This window comes from Cyprinus carpio, chromosome B21 (assembly GCF_018340385.1).
Source record: "Cyprinus carpio isolate SPL01 chromosome B21, ASM1834038v1, whole genome shotgun sequence".
Lineage (NCBI taxonomy): Eukaryota > Metazoa > Chordata > Actinopteri > Cypriniformes > Cyprinidae > Cyprinus > Cyprinus carpio.
In genome coordinates this window covers 11,562,450-11,587,381 of record NC_056617.1, presented here as the reverse complement: position 1 = coordinate 11,587,381, position 24,932 = coordinate 11,562,450, and the positions used below count along the sequence as shown (strand labels likewise).

The 24,932-nt window shown below is 38.2% G+C and overlaps 1 protein-coding gene across 2 annotated transcripts in view; it reads left to right on the top strand.

Annotated features, from left to right (window-relative positions):
- LOC122141346 (nectin-3-like protein) overlaps positions 1 to 24,932 on the top strand; it is a 57,337-nt gene that overhangs the window by 5,390 nt on the left and 27,015 nt on the right. For both annotated transcript variants that reach the window (XM_042748554.1, XM_042748553.1), the window contains exon 2: positions 22,357 to 22,707. In XM_042748554.1, the coding sequence (XP_042604488.1) occupies positions 22,357 to 22,707 (351 nt within the window). The remainder of the gene's footprint in view (positions 1 to 22,356; positions 22,708 to 24,932) is intronic.

Sequence of the window (24,932 nt, the reverse complement as noted above, 5' to 3'; positions counted from 1 at the left end):
GATTTGGGAGTGTATTATTATGATTCCAAAGAATTTGGATTTTTTGCACTGATTTTGGGAGCAAGTCATTGCTTGAATACTCTACTATGGATTTAAATATGATCAATTTATTTTTTTCTAACCAGACACATTGGAAAAACTTGCCTGTGGCGACATTTATGATGTTCTTTTGTTTCTTGTACATTTTCGTGACACTTTCAAAGTGAAATGTCCAGTGAGTGGCACTAAACGTATGTTTGGTTTTATCCAAAACAGATTCATGTTAAATCTGGCAACATTTTATTATGTTGGTTTCTGTATGTATCAAGGCAGAGAAATGAAATGCCTGGTGAGTGTAATGTTCTGTGTTTGAAAATAGCATACCACCTACACTAAACCCTACCTATAGCCTAACCAAAAGCAAACGTGAGATAAAAACACATTAGCTGAAGCATTCATGTAATTTTACCTTTCTACAAGTCCTTTGAACTCTTTTGAGTGCAGGGACTTGTTTTCGAGAACCATACCTGACAATAGAATGCAATCTGTACCAGGTGAGCTACCGAGCAAGTTTACTACATCAGAAAAGCAATACATTTGGAGCTGGTTATGTGATGCAAACATCAAACTGAGGTCATTACGTAGCATTGTGCAAGAGACTAGTTGGAGACATTATCACCCATAGTGTGATGACATTGATTTACATACATTTGTGTGTAGAGTTTTGTAAACTACAGTCATCGGTTGCAAACATCAAAAGTCAACCAAGTATTGGTTTGCTTATAGTTGCCTCTCTACATGAAACTTGCCCAGGAGGAACCGTTTAAACATTGCAAAACACCTGTAAGTCATTTTGTTGCGTGATGTTATGACACAGAGAAGGGAAAGCGTGTAGATTTCATGCAAAGTGTAATCCATCCTGACTTGTTTCTTTACTTAAGTGCTGTTTTGTTGCCATGGTGTCTTTTTCTCCCACAGTTCCCCACCTTTCCTCTCCTCTCAAGGCTGAGAGTATATTCTATAGTGTTTCCAGAATGATGTATTCTGGCCCAGTTTATTTGTATTTGCTGCATTGTGTGGAGGTTTCAGATATTTCTCAGATCGTCCCGGGACACATGGAATTCTCTAGGGTCTCTCAGAGTACCCACAGCGCTCCTTACAAAAGGCTGTTTGTGTTTGGTGTGTTGTCACCTCAACCCTCTCTTTGTGTGTGCCCGCAGCCCTGGAAGGTTTTAATGAGAGGCCTATGAAGTTTATGTATGTGTGTTAGATAATTTGATGACAGTTTAGACTTCCACTTAGTAATGGTGCATGTTATCATATGGCCACTGGGATTTCTGTATAACACCCGCATTATCTGTGGGACAACCTTGATGTTATCGCTAAAATATCCTGAAGGCATTGATAGTGACCATGGAAATAAGCTTGAATCTTAATGCTAATCCAGTAAGGGATTCACAAAAGCATATAATAACTGACATGTTTATAATTTTTCTGCTTTTTAAAGGAATAGTTCACCCAAAATTGAAATTTTGCTTAAAATATATTTACCCTTAGGGCTCAGAATCTGACATGTAGACAAGTTTGTTTCGTCACTGGAGCAGATTAGGAGAAATTTAGCATTGCATCACATGCTCAACAATGGATCCTCTGCAGTGAAGGGGTGCCATCAAACAGCTGGTAAAAACATCACAATAATCGTTAAAGTGAGTCCTCTATTCTAAATATCTTGTGCTACATGTATGTAAATTCATCATCGCAAATTTTTTTTTACTTCAAACCATTGTTTCCAGTTAAAGTGAGTCCTCTATTCTAAATATTGATTTCTTCGTTTAAACGTTGTCTGAATCGAGAGAGAAATATGCAAAGATCAGGGACAGTTCAAAACAGTTTGGAATAAATATGTGGGTGGATTTTGATGTGAGAGGGGTGGTCTTTTTCTTTGGAGGAAATGTTATGGATTATGGACGGATGTTTTGACCAGAAGCAACAGTTTTAAGTTAAAATGTCCTAATCATGGATTTTTTTATTATACACATGCAGATTTTTGCTTCAAAAGATGTCTTGTAGATTATTGTGATGTTTTTATCAGCTGTTTGGACTCTCATTCTGACGGCACCCATTCACTGTAGAGGATCCACTGGTGAGCAATTGATGTAATGCTACATTTTTCCAAAGCTTTTCCAATGAAGAAACAAACTCATCTACATCTTGGATGGCCTGAAGCCAATTACATTTTCAGCAATTTTGTTTTTTTCTGTTGAACTATTCCGTTGAGGCAGTGAAGTGTTTGGTTGAGGTGCAATGAAAGTTTTAAGCCTGTTTTAAAATGCTTGGAATGCAGCGGATTAGACTCTGATTTAAGAACATTCTCCACACTAGCTGGAGTCGTAATGTAGATTTGACCTGATGCTGAGGTCAGTGTTACCTATTAGTACACGTTCATAATATTTTGGTGCTGATTGTTTTAGATGGATCCATTGTGGGGTGTTTTTTTTTTTTTTTTTTTTTTTTTTGTCTGTCAATTTTGGCTCAATGAAAACCAGAACTGTGTTACGACCTTCTGTTTTGTTTCACTTTGAATGCAGTGCCTTTTACTTACCAGTGAACATCAGTCTTTCCTGTGTTTCAGCAAGTCTTCACAGGCATGCTGGGAAAACTATGTTTGGCTGATCTTCCCACACAAGAGTTTTTTTTTTATCACTGCTTCACATCATTGTCTCGTCTGACATCTAAACTATGTTTGGCTGATCCTCTGAAGCAGCCCTCTTCACTGCTTCACATCATTGTCTCGTCTGACATCTTTGGAACTTATTTTGATTGTCTCAAGTAGTGTGTTAAACTAGTAGTCAGCTGCCATTGGTTTTGTAATGGGGATTTTATAACTTCTAAATCCAAGATAGACATATTTCTAAATGAATATGTAGAGGTGAGAATCTGTGCTTTGACAGTGAATCAATTTGATTAATAATTCAGCAGTTTATTTTTACTAATTCAGAATAGTTCAGTTCTCTCTTTGAAGAAATGAATTTGATTGTTTAAATACTTGCCCACATTGAATTTAGTTATTTGATTTGATATTAGCTATATTACTTTATTTTAGTGCTGTCAAATGATTAATCGCTTTTAAATAATTAACTAAATCTAATAACTGGTTGTGCCACCCTTTGCAGCAACAACTGCAATCAAGCATTTGTGACAACTGGCAATGAGCCTTTCACAATGCTGTGTAGGAATTTTGGCCCACTCTTCTTTGCAGAATTGTTTTAATTCAGCCACATTGTAGGGTTTTTGAGCGTGAATGGACCATTTAAGGTCATGCCACAGCATTCCAATCGGATTTAAGTCCGGACTTTGACTTGGCCACTCCAAAACCTGTATTTTGTTTTTCTTGAGCCATTCAGAGATGGACTTGCTGGTGTGTTTGGGATCATTGTCCTGCTGCAGAACCCAAGTGCGCTTGAGCTTCAGGTCACAAACTGAAGGCCGGACATTCTCCTTCAGGATTTTCTGATAGACTGCAGAATTCATGGTTCCATCAATTATGGCAAGACGTCCAGGTCCTGAAGCTGCAAAGCAGCCCCAGACCATCACACTACCAACACCATGTTAGACTGTTGGTGTGATGTTCTTTTTATGAAATGCTATGTTGGTTTTACGCCAGATGTAACAAGACACACACCTTACAAAAATTACAACTTTTGTCTCATCAGCCCACAGAATATTTGCCCAAAATTCTTGGGGATAATCAAGAGATTTTTTGGCAAATGTGAGACAAACCTTTGTGTGCTTTCTGGTCAGCAGTGGCTTTTGCCTTGGAACTCTCCCATGGATTCTGTTTTTGCCCAGTCTCTTTCTTTATTGTTGAATCATGAGCTCTGACCTTAATTGAGGCAAGTGAGGCCTGCAGCTTTTGCGCTCTTGGAGTAGGCCAACCAATCAACTCAAGGATCACCACTCGTTGCGCTCTGAGTAATTTTGGTAGGCCACTCCTGGCAAGGTTCACTAGTTTTCCAAGTAGGGCTCTGCAATCAATCGCATGTGATTGTCATGTGCATCTCGTCAGTAAAGCCGGTAGTTCACTGGCAAGCTAGGCGATATCGCGTTCAAAATCGAATACGATTCAACTGCGATCATGAACGCGATATTGCCTAATTGTCAGTGAAATATGGCTCTGTGTAGTGAAGCTGGTCAATCTGAAAGCAGGTGATGGAGATTTAGTAATAATCACGGGACCTGCTTTACTGACGAGATGCGCATGACAATCGCATGCATAATGAAGGATGTCATAATATCCAAGTTTTCTTCATTTGTGGATAATGGCTCTGACCATGGTTCGCTGGAGTTCCAAAGCCTTAGAAATGGCTTTATAACCCTTTCCAGACTGATACATGTCAACTATTTTGTTATTCAACTGTTCTTGAATTGCTTTAGATCATGGCATGAAGTGTTGCTCTTTAAGAATACTTCACTTTGTCAGACAGGTTCTATTTAAGTGATTTCTTGATTCAGCAGGTCTGGAAGTAATTAGGCCTGTGTTTGGCTAGTGAAATTTAACTCAGCTTTCTTAAGTAACATGGTTAATCACAGTTCTTTCATGATTTAACAGGAGGGGGCAATTAATTTTTCACGTAGGGCCAGGTAGGTTTGGACAGCTTTTTTCCCTTAATGAATAAAATCATTTAAAAACTGCATTTTGTATTTACTTGCATTATCTTTGTATAACATTAAAATTTGTTTGATGATCTGAATCTTTTAAGTGTGACAAATATAAAAAAAAAAAAAAAAAAAAACACCCAAACAAAAAAAAAAACAGGATTTGGTGCTAATACCTTTTCACGGCACTGTATATATTTAAGAAAAATGTGTTACGTTTACATATTAAATATATTTATATTATTATAATTTATATGAATATAAATATACATATAAATACATGTAAATATTTTCAAATTATATATGCTGTATGTGTGTCTTTATAAATACATAATAAATATACACAGTACACACACATATATTATTGAAACAAAAACTTTTATTTTGGATGCGATTAATCATTTGACAGCACTACTATATTTATTTATTTTTATTTACTTCTGTACTTTGCTTATTTTAAATCTTTTATTGGCCAATGCATTTGCCAATCACAATTCAGCAGTTTAGTTTTGCCAATTCAGAATAATTCAGTTCTGTTTTGGAAGAAATGCATTTGAGTATTTAAATATGTGACCAAATTAATTAATTTACATTGCTCATTTTTAATCTGTTATTGGCCGGTGGAAATCAAATCAAAATTAATATTTCAAGATTAATGTGTATGACTTGGCATTTCAAATTAATTCGGACTTTTTTTCTTATTCTAAATGATTTGTATTGTAGCATTTTCAGTAATTTAAGTATTTACCCTTGCATAGATTGACAGGTATATGATCTAGCATTTCATGTACATCTCTGTGATATAATATCACAGCGATGTACATGAAATGACAGAAATTAAATAAGATTTTGTTTATAAATGTTAGAAATTAGTTAAGCTAATAAAATAAGATATACAGATTATTTGAAAACTGGTCTATCACTAGATTTCTGCCGGTGTGTTCGAATGACGTGTCCCAGTTCAACCAGAGGATAACGGTCTAGCCACCTTTTTTGGAAATGATTCTCCTAAAATCCTTCCACTGTGGATGCACACGTGCTTTAATCATTCATGGAAATATCCAGATTGCAGCCCAGATCCTGATCTCCGTTTGGCCTGGTTGGAGCACTCAAACTTCTCCGTATCTTAGTGTGCTGGCTTCTCTTTTTTTTATATAGCGTTCCACTGATGAGTCCTTCCTGGTTTTCTCATTTTGTCACTCTGGAATGCACACGCTCTGAAACGCAATTCTGACAGCCACACCAGACGAGGATCTCTGTAATTGTGTTCCCTTTCTTTCAAACACACTAGAACATTATACAGGGACTGTAATTATAAAAGCTGCCGAGCTCCTCGCTGCTGAAATCACTGAATGGCTTCAGTCTGATGTGAAACAACAATTTCTGTCATGATTGCATGCAAATGTGAAACTCTGCATGTGACTTCACATACTGTTGTCATCATCATCCTCATCATGCATACCATTGTTGTCATATCATACACATAAGGGACTTTGAAGTTCTTGGAGCTCGTGGTTTAACATTCCCCCTCTGATTCCTTGAAGTGAAGTGACGTGGCATTTAACCCATCCAAAGTGCACACACAGAGCAGTGAACACACACACAACGTGAACACGCACCCGGAGCAGTGGGCATCCATTTATGCCACTAGGGGTTCGGTGTCTTGCTCAAGGGCACCTCAGGCGTGGTATTGCCAGCCCGAGACTCGAACCCAGGATAGGAGTCAAACTCTCTAACCACTAGGCCACGACTTCCCAATGTGAATGCTTTGCCATTGACGCCTCCGGGAGACAACCTTTTAACTTCTGAGACTGCAGCACCGGAAGTCTTTTGATTTTGTGAAGGGCTCGTGATTGAAAGACTGTCGGCGTTCGCTTGAGTTGAAGTACTCATCTATTTTATCTTCATGTGTTTTTCATCCATAACCATGTGCAGAGAATCTGACTGCTGCATCCCACCCAAGTGCATCCGTCTCCTCTCACTCTTTAATTAGACAGTCTCTCAGTGCTGTCAAATTGGAGCTTATGAAAGAAAGTCTTTTGGGCTTTAGTACGGGCGTGTGTGGCGTGCATGCACACTCAGACACACTCTCAGTGTATGTGTGTGTGTGTATATGTGTGTATGTTTGATTTAGATAGCATGCAGACAGCTTTTTATTTACGTATTGTGTGCATGCTGTCTAAATTGAATGTAATGGGAGAAAAAGATGTTGGTTTATAATTAGAGGTGGAGAATAGGTCTGTGACAGTCGCCGTGCCTATGGTAATTTACAAATTACCTCAAGCCACCTCTACTGCCTACTGCCACTGGTGGTAGTGCACGTGACGTCATACACTCTACGCACACTTGTTTTGTACAAGTCTATGGTAATTTACAAATTACCTCAAATGCCATACACAGCATTTCCTTCAGATTGGCAGGTTTGAGCGCAGGAAAATACAGTTTATGCATTCAGCAAATTGATTTTGTGTTGGGTGATGGACCTTGTTGGGAAACCAAATAATACTTCGCCGATCTGGTGCCATCTCCATTCATGTCACCCATCTGCGTTTATACAAGTGTCTTCAAGTTCCCGTGATCGCAAATGCCTGGCTGGTCAGGTTTGGTGAGGCTTTCTCCAAACTTGCCAAATACAAACGAGACAGCGATAAATTAAATTAAATTTGTTAACAAGAAATGTGGCAACGATTCCTATTTCAAAGAGAGCGCGTGCAGACGAGGAGTTAATACACCCACTTAAAGCGGGTTTTTCCTTTCGCCTGGCTCCGCTTCGCAAACCTCTGCTGACTGCGGACACCATACCGGACAACACACCACGTCGCAACAGGTTTGTCTAGTATCTACACAGGACATTTGAACTGTGTCAGTACCTCATAAATAGGACGAGGCAGTTTACTGTCAGGGATTTGCCATGTGTCGTGCTGCATACAGTGTAGCATCACTGATTGATTATAATGAGTTTTATAGTATTTTGTGGTGTGGTTTACAGTTTATGAAGAGTGCCTCTAAGTTAGGATAGCATACCTTTTTCAGCGTTGTTACTAGGGGTGCACGATAAATAAGCTGCGCAAATCCACGTTCATTATCAGTGTTGTCAGTTTACAACAGGTCTGTGTAATAACAGGTGCTCTATGTGAAATCAGCACCTGATGGAATTTACCGCTGATTAGATAACCGGTGCGCATTAATTATCGGCCTCTATTTATCGTGGACTCCTGGTTGTTACATCTGAACTCTGTGATGCGATCTGCTCTGAATAGCTGGTAGCCCGACAGATTGCTTCACTCAGCCAGGTTTCAGTGAAGCACAGTGCCGCAGAGTTTGAAAAGTCCTTGTTGGTGCATGTGAGGAGAAGTTAATCCGTTTTGTTAGGAAGGGAATGGACATAATCGAGATGAATGCTTGGGAGTGCAGTTCGAAAGCCACGTGTGCGGAGCTTAACCAGGGTGCCAGCACGTTTCCCACTTCTGCGTCTGTATGCGCGTTTGAACAAAAAGTGACGTGACATACAGCCAAGTATGGTGACCCATACTTTAACCCATCCAAAGTGCACACACACAGCAGTGAACACACACACACCCGGAGCATTGGGCAGCCATTTATGCTGCAGTGCCTGGGGAGCAGTTGGGCGTTCGGTGCCTTGCTCAAGGGCACCTCAGTCGTGGTATTGCCTGACCGAGACTCGAACCCACAACCTTAGGGTTAGGAGTCAGGCCACGACTTCCCCAACAGCTGTACCTCCAACTAGAATGTCCAACAAAACATCAGAATAATCAAAAACTGAAAAAATATTGTCTGGGATGTGTTGCTTGATTGTTAAGGAGTTTGTCTCTAGTAAAACTTACAGAAGAAGTATGACAAATCACAGAACAAACAAATAAAAACATCAGAAGAATTAGATTATTGAGATTCTTCTTGATGTATAGAGATTATTGATTATTGGCTCCCTAGCTGCAAAATCTGGACCTTGTAGAAAACAAGATCACACTCTTTTTGTTGCATCTGACTCATTGTGTCAACATGCAACATAGTTTCCTATTAGTGTGTTTGTTTTGTGGGGGCGCAAGGACGCATATACACTCACAGACCAGAATACCAGAGACAACATTACTACAATAGGCTACATAAGTGGTTCCCAATTCCAGTCCTCACGCCCTCCTGCTCTGCACATTTCATATCTATCTCTTATTACATGCAACGTTTGTTCTATTCGACCGTAAGTGCCCTGGGAAGTGGACATCACCAGATATTCCGCCATGATTCCAGTTGGTTAGCGAGCATATATGTTCCATACAAAGGGCATTAAAGTGTGTGAGACGTGAATTTAAATAGTATTTATTTACAAATGTATATTATTTCACACTTCAAACTTCTCTGGTAAGTTTTGTCTTTGTGTGATGACGGATTTCCCCTGCTCAGGGAGTAGGTCGCAATGAACACTGTGTAGGGATCATATAGATTGGAACAGTTCATGCACATAGCTCACTTCTAACAAGCTGGTTATCAGAATCGGGTGTGTTAACTAAGCGAGACATGCAAAATATGCAGAGCGCGGGTGCTCTAGGACTGGAATTGGGAACCGCTGGGCTACATCATGTGTCATTAACCGGTGAGAAAACTTTATAGTATAGTTAGTAAAAGTACTACAATACCAGAAAGGAAGATCGGGTTGTTGATGTTTGTTGATGTTGATGTTGATGCTCGGACGGAGCGTTTTGATTGGACAAACATTTCTTGGTCCTACGCCTTCCACAGAATATATAAATACAGATAAATACATGTAGACCACTTAATTCAATGATTGCTGTGAAGAGACTTTCAACCAGCATAACAAAAAAAATGTTTCTGAAGACAATCACCTATTGCACCTTTATGTAAAATGAATGCAGAGTCGCAGTTCAGTTGATAGAAATAGACCTCTGAGTCAGTGCTTTTCTTAAAGGGTGTCTTCAACCGAGTGAGATCAGACTGGCTCATTCTCTCTTTTCATCATTCAAGTAAACTTATTGTATTCCAACATCCTCCGCATTGGCAAAGCTGAGTTGAATTTGTGTGTGAGCACATGTACCCACCCTCTCCCTTGTTTTCCTATCTGGGATATGGACTCAGAAAAGGGATTTTTTAGGATGATACGCTGGGCAAATTTCCTAGACGTTAGAAAATCTCCCATAGGCTCAGACCTCTGTTTGTTTAGGAGGCCTTATTGGAGCTCTGCTGCACCTACCACAGCGAGGAACTTGCGTCTCCCACGCTCAAACATGGATTCGGCCCCCAAACCGCTCATTCCTTAGTCCCTCCCTGTCGCAGCGCAAACTTGACGGGCCGACCTGAAAGCAGACTGTTTTGAAGCAATAGTCCATCTGTTCCATCAGAGACTTGTGGTCAGATGGATCCTTGAGACCCGCTTTGCCTTGTGTATTTGAATCTGTCCTCACCATGCTAATGCATCCCAGAACGGGATTTGTGCTTGAGTTTGGAACTGGCCCTTTTTTTTTTTTATCTGGATGAACTATGTAGAAACAAATGACCTAAATATTGTACATCCAGTCTGGATCAAAATCACTGCACTGTCAACTCACAGCATTTAGCATTTCATCTCTTCCTTGTTTAGACAACTGTTTTGTTTCAAAACTTTGTAAGCTGTCTCTGTAGGCAGCATTTTAAGGCATTATAAAAGGAAGGTGTAGGCAACTGAATAATGTTGCCTTATAAGGTTTCTTGAAAGAAAGAAAAAAGTTTGGGGTTGGTAAGAATTTTGTGTGTGTGTGTGTGTGTTTGAAAGACGTCTCTTCTACTCACCAATGCTGAATTTATTTGATCAAAACTACAGTAAAAACAGTAAAATTCTGAAATATTATTACAATTTTGAATAACAGTTTTCTGTTTTAATAAATTTTAAAATGTAATTTATTTCTGTGATGACAAAGCTGAATTTTTGGAGTCTTCAGAGTCACATAAATATGCTGATTTGGTGTTGAAGAAACATTTTTTTTTAATCAATATTGAAAATACTTGTGTTGTTTTCATGAAAAATCTGATCTTTTTTTCTTTTATTAGTAGGAAAGTGCTATGATTTTATTTATGATTTGTAATGTTTTTCTGTCACTTTTGATCAATTGTATGTGTCCTTGCTGAATAGATGAGAAGATAACCTAACTTTTTAAAAGAAAACCTGACTGACCCCAAAAATTTGAACGGTAGTTTATCTTTTCCAGAGAAAACAATCCCAGAATTTATTCCATTGAGTTCAGTGTAAATAAATCAATGATGGTGGATAAGGTGAGAGAAATGTAGCTTACTAAATTTACTTAAAGTAATCATAAACTTTTCAGGATTTAGTGAGATGAAAAACTTCAGTCTAATTAAAATAGTTTTTAACTCAACTTTAGTGCATTTATTTTATTACACTGTTAGCGTATCAAGCTCTTCTCCTGAGGAACTTTATTTGTGTACTGCATGGAGTTGCTGCCGAGGTAGAGTGTTCCAGATAGGTCATTTGTGAGGTTCTGTGACTGGTAGGGTGCTGCCTATATAGGCAGTGAGGTTTTGGAACGAAACGTAGGTATCATTGCCCAGTGTGTGTAGCCTCTGTGAGAAGTTGCAGGGAATGAGGAAACAAGTTGGCTGGACAGCGGAAACAACTTGGACTTTCCCATAAGAAAAGCATTTCTCCTCTTATTAGTAACACACATTAAAGCCATGTTTCATTAATCTTCCTGTTGCTGCTGCTTTGTGAATGGTGTGCTGAGAGCCCAGGGAACAGCATTAAATTGGGATAGCTGATGGTGTGATTAGCAGTGTTTTGAAGTGGAGAAGGAAGGAAATCACTGTTCAGAGACCTCTTATGTTATCATGTGGAAAAAGGGGGTCTCGCAGGGAGCGTTGAGGTTGAGCGCACATGGGGTGCTCTGTAATTTGGCCCATGAGAAATAAAGGGCTTGGCTGGTTTTTCAGACAACCTCAGCTTTGATGTGAGTCACATATAAATGTCGTATAGTTAAAGGAGTAGCTCATGATCTCTCTACCTTCATGTTGTTCCAAACCCATATGCTGTTGTTTTTTTAGTTTAACACAAAAAGGATCATTTTTGAAGCATCTCTGTGTAACTTTTCCATACAGCAAGAGGTTATCGATTGTGTAAAAAGCAAAAAAAAAAAAGTCTAAATGATTTGTGTACAATATTACGAGTTACTTATAAGTATTGTGATACATGCGAAAAACATCTTCCAAAATTCGAAATGAGAATCATTTACAAAACTGCCTGCTGTTGTCAACAAAAAGAAGCACTGAGATCTTCTTGCGGGTTTCTGCCAAAATAAAAGCAAAGAAAAAGCAACAACTCCACTGACATTCATAAATGATAGTATTGTAATTTTACTGTCGTTCTGTAAAATAAAATAAAAAAGACAATAATAATGATAATAATAATTACACTACAACACAACAGCTCGATTACTACAATTATTATAACATTCACACATGGTGTTCAAATTGGGATCTGTAATATATTTTAATGTTTTAAAAGAAGTCTCTTCTGCTCAGCAAGGCTGCCTTTATTTGTACAGTAAAAATACATGCCTGTTTCAAGTCTCAAAAATGGCCAAAAATATTATTTTACTAACATCTATTTTAAGATAAATTGTGCATTGTTGGTATAATGTCTGCCAAAATGTTAAAAAAATGTTTTTGTAAAAATGTGTAAATATTTGTTTTGTAATTATTTTTTTATTTGAAAAGCAGGACAAAACAGTAAAAAGCACATTTTGGGAATTTAATTAATGCAATGGTGAAAAAAAAAAAAGCAAAATAGGCCTACATGGGGGAAAAATATGAAAAATCAGTTCAGTATTCGGCCTTTGGCCCAGTGTTTCATTTTGTTCAGTTTCGGCCAAGAATTTTCATTTCGGTGCATCACTAATATTTTATTCTTGCATTTCTATTGTATTGTTTGCTTTAAATAGTATGTTATTGTATAATTTTTGTATTTATGTATATAATGTTTGTATTGTTTTACTATGTATTTATTTATTTTCTATTTTCATTTAATTTATTTAAATCATAAAGTTTTCATAAATGTATTTTTTAATTTTTTTATTTATTAAAATACTATTATAGTCAGAGCGACATCTGATTTTGGGACAGATGATATTGTTCATTGTGAATTCTCTTTGCCTGAACGTATTAAACTAGTCAAAAGCATTTGAAACCTATCTATTTTTTTTCTCCTCCTGGGCTGCTTCCCCTTTTTTCACCCTATATATTCCTTTCACTCTGGTCTCATATTAACCAGGCATATGGAATGATATTAACCTCAGAGGGATGGAAAAGACAACCAGAGTAAAATGAAAACATTGGTTTGTTCCGCTGGAGCTAAAGGGAGAATAAGGAGAGTGTTAAGGTTTTGACGTAGGAGATGAGAAACAGTTATTTTTCCATTGCTGTTTTGACCATTAGAAAACAGTGGCTTGTGAATTGCAGCTCCGTGAGGTTGACTGATTAGAAGCTTGAGAAACAGAGACACTGTGACTCAGCATTAGAATATGACCTGGGCTGCTGTGCTGGCCATTGTGCTGTTGCAGCTCTTCAGTCACGTGGCACAATCAGGGATTTTTACAGCAAAAAGGGATTATTTTTGTGCTTTGTCTCATCAGAGTAGCACTTTTGCTAAGCTTTGCTTTCATAATCTCTCTTTGTTTTTGCAGTGTCATCAATAATATCTTTACACAACCATCAAATTCACTAACAAAATCCTGCACCTTCACAACATGTAGGAAATGTGCTATTCTTAGAAAAATTACTTTTTAAATTTAAGAAATGGCAAACTATAACTGAAACCAGTTACACTGAAAAAAGGTGTAGTTTGCAATTTTCATTCAAAAATTGCTATAAAATTTCACACACAATAATGCAAAAAGAGCAAGCAACACATTCAAATAAATGTGAAATATTAAATTGGAAAATCTTGTTTTCTTGTAAACCGAACTTCAAGAATCTTTGTTTTACTTGCAACTTAAACCTAAAACAACTAAACTTTTAAACATTATACACTACAAAAATTGATTTTTATAGTAAATTTCACAAACATGTAATATAATATATTTTATATATTTAAAGTTTTTTTAAATTGGAATATTTTTTAACATTTTTGATATTGTTTTACTCAAATTTATAGTAAATTTATATTTATAGCTAGTGGGCTGCTTTCGTATTTGTTTATAGTAAACCATTTTCACTCACAAATTTATAGTAAATTTCACAAACAGTTATAAATATTTGGCAAGTAACAGTGAATTAAGAGTAAAGTATAAAACCTGAAGTAGTATTTTCTTGCACACCTGAAGTAGTATTAGAGTAGAGCTCCAATAGTCTTTGTTATATTTACAACTTTGAAAAATTATTTTTTAATTATATTTTACATGATCAAAGCCCCGAAAAGAAATGCACAAAACATTTATTTTAGGGTGCATGTATAGGATTTTGCAGGGGTTCCTCATGCTGTATTTGACTTGGGTGCTTTAAAGGAGATTCCGTCATGCTTTTCTTCTGAGTCCCAGAATCCTCTGGTGCAACCACCTTCCCCTCACGCTGACTTTTTGTGCCGGTATGGGGTAGATTCTGGCAGGCTCCCGGCCTCTCTGTGGTCTAGACTGGAGCTAGTGTACTGCTTTCTGAAGGAGCCCCATGAGTCACTCTTCCCAAAACCACCATCTCTGTGTGAGAGCATCAGCTTCACCACCGCTCGGACTGTCACAACACAGGCTTTCACAAACGCTCTCGGTCTCTTAACACGCATTCCCGCTGGTCTCTTGCTCAGCGAGTCCCTGCACCATGATGCTGTGAAGTGGCTCTGTTTTCTGTCACCGATTGTTGGCCATTCTTTGAGAAGCCAGCCTGCTGACAACTGGTGAATTGCTCGCTGTCTTGCTGTTAAAAGGTTAAACGTGAAATTTCTTTGTCATGCTAACCAGCCAAACTAGAACAGCTTGGTTCAGTAGTTTTAAGAAAACTTTCAAAGCATAAAATTTGTAAAGATATGCCTTGCGTAGAGCTTGGTCAGGCTATTTGTCTTTTTCAGGGAGGAGGAGACTTATTTGAGGTCCCTGGTGCTCAGGCTGCTGGAGATGCAGTGACCACATTTATGTGAAACCTGAAGCCACTTCTGTTGCTACATACAAAAATGGTGTAACCCTTAACATCAGTGCCTGTCAGTGTCTTTATGTACAGATTTACATACAACACTATTGTCATACGACCTTAAGCTCCATCCTACACGCCTGACGTCTTCTTTAAACAACCTTGAGCTCTTCAATCACCCAGGTCTATTTTCATTCAGCATCTCTCTTGTGTGTGTGTGTGTGTGTGTGTGTGTGTGTGTGTGTGTGTGTGTGTGTGTGTGTGCGCCTGACATGTGCAGATGCAGTCATGTTAAGCTCAATGTCTCCTTCCAGAACACCTGTTTCCCTGTACAGCTTCACATGCTGCTCCTTTACATTGCCAGTGGTCATTTATCATTGTTCAATGTTATATTTTAAAATGAGGTTCTCCAAAAAGGTCAGAAGGTTGTCAGAGGATTTTGTTTGTCACGTACATGGGAAGAATGCATTTTAAGAAGGTCAGTTCCTGCTTATCTGTGCATTATAATACATAGGAAGAGAATCATAAACATAAAGTCATAATAATAATAATAATAATAATAATAATAATAACAATAATAATTGTCGTAACAAATTTATCTATCTCTCTCACCCTCTCATTTTTATTAATAATAATAATAATTAAATAAAATTATTACTATTTGTTTATTTTCTCACTTGAAGAAGCTAAATAACATATATTAGTACCCTAACCCTACCCTATTTGAAAAATAAGCTAATATAATATAATATAATATAATAATAGTAACAACTATTAAAATAAATTAAAAATTATAAAAATAAAACTACTATAAAAATAATAATAATAATAAAAATAATAAAAAAAAAAATAAAAACCCTAACCCTACCTTATATAAAAATAAGCACAATGAAGTTAATAATAATAATATAATAGTGATAATAATAATGAGAATAATAATAATTATTATTATTATTATTATTATTATAGTGTTTATTTTATTTTATTTATTTTTACTTTATCACCTAAAGAAGCCGAATAGCATTTTTTTCCAATAGTTATTTTTTCCATGCAGTCCTAGGTTAAATCAGCAGATTATTTCAATGATTGTGGAACATTTTGACCTGAAGAGGAATGTTTGCAAAGGGGAAGTGAGATTGTTTCGCTTCTTTAATGACAAACTCATTTCTTTCTACACATTTCCCTCTCCTTCCTTCTCTTCCATGAATATTTATTTTGGAGAAGATATGGCAATGTTAAGCCCATCTGCTGAATCATGGCAGAGGTGCTGGCTCCATTGCGACCTGCCATGTGCAATGAATACAAACTGTCTTTGAGAGGGAAAATTGAACCCCATCATCTCACAGCACAAAGACGTGCAGCTTCTCGCGCAGACACCCTCACATGCACCGACACACCTTGCAGGTAGCTGGCGCGTGTGAGGGAATAGCTGACTGAGGCAGAATAGAGAGCGAACCCTTCAGGGAGCTCAGTGTCCTTGCTGTCAGGACAGTTAACTTCCTGTGCCGCTCTGACCTCTCAGGCTATATGGATTTGTGTGTGTGTGTGCTGTGGAGCATTCATGAGTTTGTATCGTGCTTGTTTATTACACCATTCAGAAATGTATTTGGTGCACAGCTTTGTCTGCTGAACTTTATTCTCATTCTCTGAAGTAATTTAATTAATAAAACACATTAGTCATTAGTGCATTAGGGAATATTTAATTTGGCACATGGTTTTTCTAAAATTGTGTCCTGTCTGCAGAATGTGGCTAGACATGCCGAAGCTAGTCTGAAACAGGCATGTTATCAGAAATCCTTATTTTTAGCTCAGGCCTCTGAAAAAATCAAATAAGATAGGGACAGAAAAGTTCCTTTTGGGAGTTTATAAATAGAATAAATCTTACAAAATGTATTAAATATTAAAAATAAGGATTATTAACATTAATTCTGTAACATGAACATTGTAAGTAATGAGCATAATTTGTTTATTAAATAATAACATCAGTTTTATTTATTAATTAATTCTGCTCCTTACCATAGATGAAAAATAAGCATATATTTGATTTATAATATTATTATTTATTCATTTTAATTGTTTCTTCAAGCTGGCTTGTTATCATCTATTCATAGAGTATAATACAAATCTGAAGATAAACGCAATGAATATAGTTAGTGAATCTCACAAAAACTGTCAAGAAATGTTTGGGTCATATTTCACAGTGCAAAATAAAATATAATTGCTTGTTTTTTTTTTCAGGGGTGAAATATGAGCCAGATATTTCTCTCTCAGATCCACCATGTATTGCTTGTTATTTCATCACAGACTGGACAAAGTGTTTGACCCAAAAGCGTGTTTATTTTGCTCCACTTGTAACACCAAACAGAATTACAAAAAATAACTAGGCCCTACTTTGGTATTTACTTAAGGAAATGTGCGGTTTGCAAGGCTGCAAAGGCTTTTAGGTTTTAGGCATAAATATTAAAATTATTAAATATTAATATTAAAACATTAGTTTTTATGTTAGGTGGCTCAGGCTGGAGAAAGTAGAAATTTAATTTATAGATTTACAGAAAGTTTGAAGACCATCAATGCAGTTCTTTGCATCTTTTTCTCCCCTCAACTGAAAATGTGCCCATCTTTACCCATATGAGTGACACTGCATTTGGTCAAAGCAGAAACTTTGTGGCTGGTTTGTCATGAACCCAGTGATTTAAGGATGGAGAGGCCTGCATTTTGGCGTTCCCCATTCATTCTGTGTGACTCAGTGGCCTAAAATGCCTTTGTTTAAATGCTGACGGCATAACGTTAGTCAAAATTTACAGCTGAAATCCTCCAGATCATTTCCTCCCTTGCTCATTCATTCCTGTGAGGTCATCTGTTGGCTTTGTTTTGGCTTTTGGCGCTGATGAGGACATAACTTCCAAACTTTGTTTATGATTCTTATTTGCCACATTTTGTCTCTCTTATTCCTTCTCTTCCATTCACAGCAAGGATGTACTGTCGAGACAAAAGAAGGAGGGTCGTTGCTGGCAAGACAACCGCTCCGGCGGAATGTTTGGAATCTGTTGCCAAGCAATGCGGCGGGTTTTGATTTACGATTACATCTTCCGACCAGCAGCTTGTTGCAATTAGCGTTGTCGTTTGAGAGGCCGAGCGAGCGAATGGGTGGGTGTGTGCGTACAGTATTTCTGTTTATTTGACTGAATATGCTCCAGCATTCTCTTCACTGATCTTTCACACCGCCTGTTGTGTTTAACATCTATCTGTACCCTCTGTTTTTCATCTTTTATTTTCCTTTTTATCTATTACAGACTCCTTGTCTTTCTCAGAGCTGGTCACTGTAAAACTTGCATGGTCTTTAAGGGAATGGCGAAGACTGTAGATTAAATCCAGATATTTAGTTTTGTTTGAAGTGTTGCTCTGAGTGGACCAAAGCGACGCGGTTGTTTGAGGGGCTGGTTTTAATTCTCAGAATCAGGTCAGCGATCGGCCAGCAATCACACATGAATATGTTTGTGTGGAGACTCACAAACTCTGAGATGGCTGGGTTGAGGGTCTTATTCAGCTTAAACTTCCTTTTGATGAAGAGCATCTCTGACAGATCATAATGGGTTTATGGTGCTAAAGCTTTTCTCACTAGGCAACACTAAAGAAAAGGGTTTGACGTCAGCCAGAGATGAGATTGATTGTGTGCATCTTATTTATTGGAAACATTGTTGAATAAAAATACCAAATCGTTAACAATTGTTGAATAAATAGGGCTGTGACGGTATAGGATTTTTTCTTACCGCGGTGATGAAGCAACAAGAATCGCGATTTGGCGGTTAACCGACACACACACACACACCCCCCCCACACACACACACACACACACACACACACACACACACACACACACAAAATCCCCCGGCGGCCGCGTCATACTCAAGAACGCATGCAGCTTGTAATGGAAATGAATACAATGGAAATTAATCATTATAACGCAGTATTCTTTATTAACAAATAAACAAATAACAGTAACAGTTATACTAAATGGTACATATTAATAATTAACTAATGATTAGGCTAAAGTTACACTTTCTTAATAATTATAAAGCAGTATTCTATTATAAACTAATAAACAAATTAAGATTTATAATAAATTGTAGCTAAAAATTAATAGTTAACTATATAGGCTAAACATGAACAACCTTTTTTAAAGTGCAAAATAACAAAACAAAAAGTGAACAAGTGTTTGTCTGTTGGGCCGCTTAAATGAATCGTGCTGCTGCTTTTATTTTTCCGTCTTCATGTTACGTGACAGGAAAACCAACATGTTAACCTTGTCAGGTTTCAGCGAGGATCTTAACGGGGTGACGATGTTGCCAGCCGCACTGAATACACTGAGGTAACCAAACGGCTAAGTTACATGGTCCTCAGTCACAGTCCACCGTGAGCAACTGAATGATTCTCTGCAAACTGCGCGTTCATCATTAGTTACGGATAACTTTCCCATTCAGCCCTACATCTGGAGAGTCTTCAAAGGGCAGATGTGAGCTCCTATGTTTTAAACCGCGCAGGTTTATTTACCGCATGCTGCGCTCATGTGAAAAGGCTTTAAAGGCGCGCGTTCTGGAGACCCCGTCGCTATGGAAAACAAAGACGCCAAAATGCAATCACGCGATTGCATTTTGAGCTTCTCAAATGAGCTTCTCTAATACCTCGTATGAAATTGATTTCATTATAATTGCTATTAGTATTATAAACAGTGCAGAATACGTATTTGTTAATTCAACTATGTGGTGGCATTTGTAAAATACGGGACAAATCGCATCCCGTATTGATTTGATAGGGGACGCATCACTTTACCTTTAAATACGGGACGATTCCGTATTTTAAGGGACGGGTGGCAACCCTAGGTGCACTATATTTGTCTTTCAAGACTCCAACAATTTTTTTTTTTTCAGGTTGCACGTCAACTCCGTATCTTCATCGGTTGGGACCAAAAGATCCTCAGTTAATAACTGTAGGACTGGTTTAACAAAGACAGCGCATCTGTAAAATCCGCAACCTTCTTCAGCGCTGCATTAATGGATTCGAGGACTTCGATGTCCTGCCACGTCGGTATCAAATGTTGGCTGTGCGCCGGTCATCCATCAAAACCCGCCTAATGGCTGGGACTTGCTCAAGAACGCGCGCAACCATTTTCTGCTTAGTGCCCCTGCCCGTGTTTGTGTGTATTTAATTTAACATTATCTGTAAACATTACAAGTACTGAAACATGGCTAGCAGTTCATTAAAAATCAGACACACACAAAAAAAAATCCCCCATATGTTTAATGGACTGTCCCTCCCTTTTTCCCCAGAAGCCCTTGAACATAGGACTCGCAGAAAAAGTAAATTATTAGCAAAGATGAATGTGTTTATAGTTCAAATCACACACCATATGCAGTCCTGTAACTTTCAGCAAAAAAATAAATAAAAAAAAAATCATGTGCGGTGATGACCTCACACCGCGGTAGGCATCTCAGAGTCAAGTGAACTTTCAGAAATCATTATAATATATTGCTTCCATTGTATTAATACCAAATCATTAACAATTGTTAAATAAAGTCATTATTTTTGTTTTCTTTGTACACAAAAAGTAATCTCGTAGATTCATACATGTAGTTGTTATTGCTGCCATTTGATCTGTTTATAACAGAGGTTTTTGTGTAGAATTTAAGTGCATCTCACTAGATCTCGCAGCAATCTTTATTCATTCTGCGCCAAATTAAAATGCTTCTCACTGGATCTCGCACCGCTGTGCTGTAACAGTGTTGTGAAATCAACTTTCGAACAAGTTCAAACGAGAAGCGGGATTTTGTTACACTTTTGTTTTGTTTGCCGTTTGATGTTTCTCATATGCAACAGAAATGGCAGCGCTTACGATTTGAACAGTGTGATGGTCGCAGCAGTGCGACTGCTCACAAAATTTTGTAGTACCGGCAGAAGAAATGGTCACGAAATCTTAATATTTTTGACCCCATTAACTTCATTGTATGGATTAAAAAAATCTGTTTACTGAAGGATGACAGAGAGACAAATATTACAGGTTTGCACCAACATATGAGTGAATAAAATAATGACATACTATTAATTTTCAGGCATCTGCCCCTTTAAGAAATAGAATTAATCTCACAAATCATGCTGTCTGACCTGCTGAACTTTGCAGAATAGGAGCAGATTGTGCTGATATTTGTAAAATGATATTGTACTGTGGTAAACTTTTGGTACTGTGGCACTGCTGTACACTCCTGCAGATAATTGATGTGCTGTTGATGTGGGAATCCAGAGAAGATCCTACCAGATGATCTGAATTCCATCATCTCCCCACAGAACACACTGATTTGCCTCCGTCGCCACATGTTAGAGGCCGCGTGCGACTGCGCTGCGTGTTCGCGTGTGTATGTGTTATGTGGATTCAGATGGTGCGGGCACAGCTGTCTGGGTGTAATAAGACACACAGGTTGTCCTCATGTGGCCTTTGTTATTTCTTTGGCATCTTTTAGCTTTCATCTCTCCCTCGGCCCCGTTTTGTCTCTCTGTCTTTTGCACTCATTTCACACACACGCTCGCCCTCTTTCAAACATAATTAAGATTTTGTTCGGCAAATGGAAAGAGGAAAAAAATGATGACGGGCTGAGTGACGGAAGGTAGGCTAACGGAAAGGAAGAGGAGGAGGAGAACAGTCAAAAAGATTTTTTTGTGGTAAATGCCCATGTTGTTCCTATTTTAAAGCCCTATGGGCCTGATGGCTGCACAGACTGGAGCTCTTGCCACTCAGCTATTGTTTAGTTGTTGTTGTTTTTTTATCTCTAGTCTGCTGTGACTCCATTGTTCCTGACCCATTTTAGACTTTTCATTCTTTAAATCAGGGTTTTGTTCTTTGCAGTAATTTTTTTTTGCTCTTTCCTTAGATGAAAATTACATCGTGAACATCCAAAAGAGCCATCGCTCCCCTCAAACCTAGAAACAAACATAAATCAGTTGTAAACTTATGCCGAATTCACACTGCACAAATTTCAAAGTTGTACAGTTGTTTTCACACAATGGCGACAGGTCCAGATATTTGGCATGCAAAATATTTTACAGGCATCGGCGACAGATCATGTCTTTGATAGTTCACACTGCGTGATTGACACTCTATTAAAGAAACAAGTATTTTTATAAGACATCAAATGTCAGGAAGTTTTTCTCCAGTCTACTCTGACTGCATTGTTCCTGACCCATTTTTAGACTTTTATTTTAGAAATCAGTGTTTTTGCAGGAAGTCAAATGTTAGGACTAATTTTAGCCTCCCCCCAGCACAATAAAACTTATTTCATTTGCTCGTTTTACAGCACAACACGTTACACCAGCTAACCAGTGTTGTATCCATCTCCTCCTCAGACGTCTAAGCTAAAGGGAATTGACGTTTCTCGTTTGGAATTAGGAGCTGTGCTAAGAGACCTTGGCGTCTGATTGATCGGAGCTTGAATAGGATAAAAACGGATTTGTCAGTTGAGATGGTTCAAGACTTCAAGAGCACTTTTCTGCAGCTGCTCAAGTGTCCTGACTAACGATGTGTGCATTTCTCTCTCCTAGGGCTGGTGTATGGCAGCCAGGTGGTTGTCCCGCCAAAGGTGAACGCCGTGTTGGGAAAGAACGTCACTCTCAGCTGCAGGGTGCAGGTGGACACAAACCTCAGCCTGACGCAGAGCTCGTGGGAGAGGAAGCTGCCCACTGGATGGGTGACCCTGGCAGTGTATAACCCAATGTTTGGCATCTCCATCCCCCCCGAATATGAGCGACGGCTGTCCTTCCGCTCGCCCTCCATGCGTGATGCCACCATCGTGCTAGAAGACGTGGGTTTCGCTGACATCGGCATATACACCTGCAAGGTTGCCACCTTTCCGCTGGGTAACACTCAGGCCTCCACCACTGTCAGCGTGATAGGTAACAAGAGACACCGTGTGTGCGCTTGTGCGTTTTTGCAGTCTGATTAATTTAGATTATGCACTCATAGCGTGATGCTTGTGTATTAATGCGAAAGTGCCGTGACGAACCTTTCGCATGCGTGCGGTCGACAAACAAAGAAAGGCGTGCGAGTGGATGCACATCACAGCTGCCGAATAAAGCGCTGCTTATTTGTGTAAGTAGGCAAGTATGCGGTGTGTGTGTGCGAGAGGGTGGAAAAACATTAAGAGCAACTTCAGGGTAGGAATGAAAGCAGTGTTTTGGGAGACGGTCCAGCTCTTTTAAGAGAACATGGTGATGTTTAAACTCTCTTCCTCCACCAAACCCCCAGAGCCATCTGCTCTGCTAAACACAGATACAGCCGAACGAAGCGGTGTGCTCTTGTTATCTGGGTGTACAAGAGACAACAAGAGAAGTTTACAAGCACAGTGCTTTGTTTTAGGTATATCAATTATGTATCGCTCTATGGGGGCGTGAGGAGAGTCGCAGTTTCCTCTGTGAGTTTAAGATGAAGGTTACACAGGGAACATCCTCGGTGTCATCGGTCGCTTCAAGAATAGACTTTAGCAATCCTACTTTATTTTCAACAGAAATCAGTTGGTATAAAAAGTAACCATGCACTGGTTGTTTAATGATAACAAAATTTCTCAATTAATGTTAGTATTGCCACAACAATGTATAATTTATACAATATTAGTTATTTAAATACCAAATTACTAAAAAGGTTTCTATTGCGCATGGCCAAGTGTGCAGAATTTCAGCTTAAAGGTTTTTTGTTTTTTTTTGCATATTGTTCAAAATTTGGCCTGTTGTAATATATAATGACAAATATTAAATAGAAATGTTTATTTACAAATTTGTTTAATGTATTTCTGTATTTAATATATAAATTTGTTATATTACATTTAAATAACTATTGAATAAAGTATATGTTGTTATAGCTACTATTATTATATTACTACCACTACTTAATATATAACAATGGCGGCTGTGTATGTGTGTGCGCGTGTGTATATATGTGTGTGTGTGTGTGTGTATATATATATATATATAAGGGCTGTGTATGTTTTTTATTGTTATCATGCTTTTATTGTGTTAGTTAGCTGTATCTATCTTCTCTGCAGAAATTAAATAAAAACAACCACTAGGGTTACTATAATGATTAGATATTAATTTGCATAATAAAACAATTACACATACAGTACATACACACAAATATGTGTGTGGATGTATGCTATGAGTGTGTGTATATGCACACACCATAGACTGTATACAAATGAACATCGACGTAGTGTCCGTGACGTCACCCGTAGTTTTCTGAAGAGCGTTTTTGAAGCTCAAAATGGACTGAGCGGGCCGTCGCCATCTTGGCAGCTCGTCACTCCCGGATGATCGAAAACGAGCAAAAAGCCGGGAGCTGGTTGCTGAAGCCACGCCAACCTAGCTCGACGGTGGTGACGGCAGCGGCAATCCACCTGTCACTCAAGTGGCCACGCCCTTAATTATGCAGAACTTTAAGGCTTAATATAATTTAAACGGATGAGTTAAAAAAGAAAATTCATCCCCCTCACAGTTGTCATGAAGGGCAAAATTAGCTATATATACCAAAATAATTTTTTATACCAGGCTGTAAAATGGTTTTTTTCTGCTGTAAAGTTGGGCATTTTAACATGGTGAGTCTATGGGATTGACTCCCTTTTGAAGCCAGCCTCTAGCGGCCAGTAGATGGAAGCTTCGTTGTAAACCAAGACACACAAAAAAACACGCACACATACATTATTCCATCTTGGCACACGCATACACACGAACACACATGCATACACATATGAAATTACACATACAGTGCCTATACACACACACATATATATTTTTTATTATGCAAATTAATATCTAATCCTAATAGTAACCCCTAGTGGTTGTTTTTATTTAATTTCTGCAGAGAAGGCAGAACATCATGCTCTTTGAATGCTCTTGGGCCATTATTGTAAACATTACTAAGCTGTAAATTGTCCGATGAAGCGATCTAGTTTTGACGTGTGTCACACACGTAGATGCTGTGTTAGAGTAATAAATGGCATGCAGACACACGAGTTGAGTGAAGGTTCATAAAGCTCTGAAAGACATGAATTGAAAAAGATGATGTCATCGATAAAATGAGCTGTGCAGTTGGAAGAAAAACCGGAACGTGAACGAGAGCAGAGACG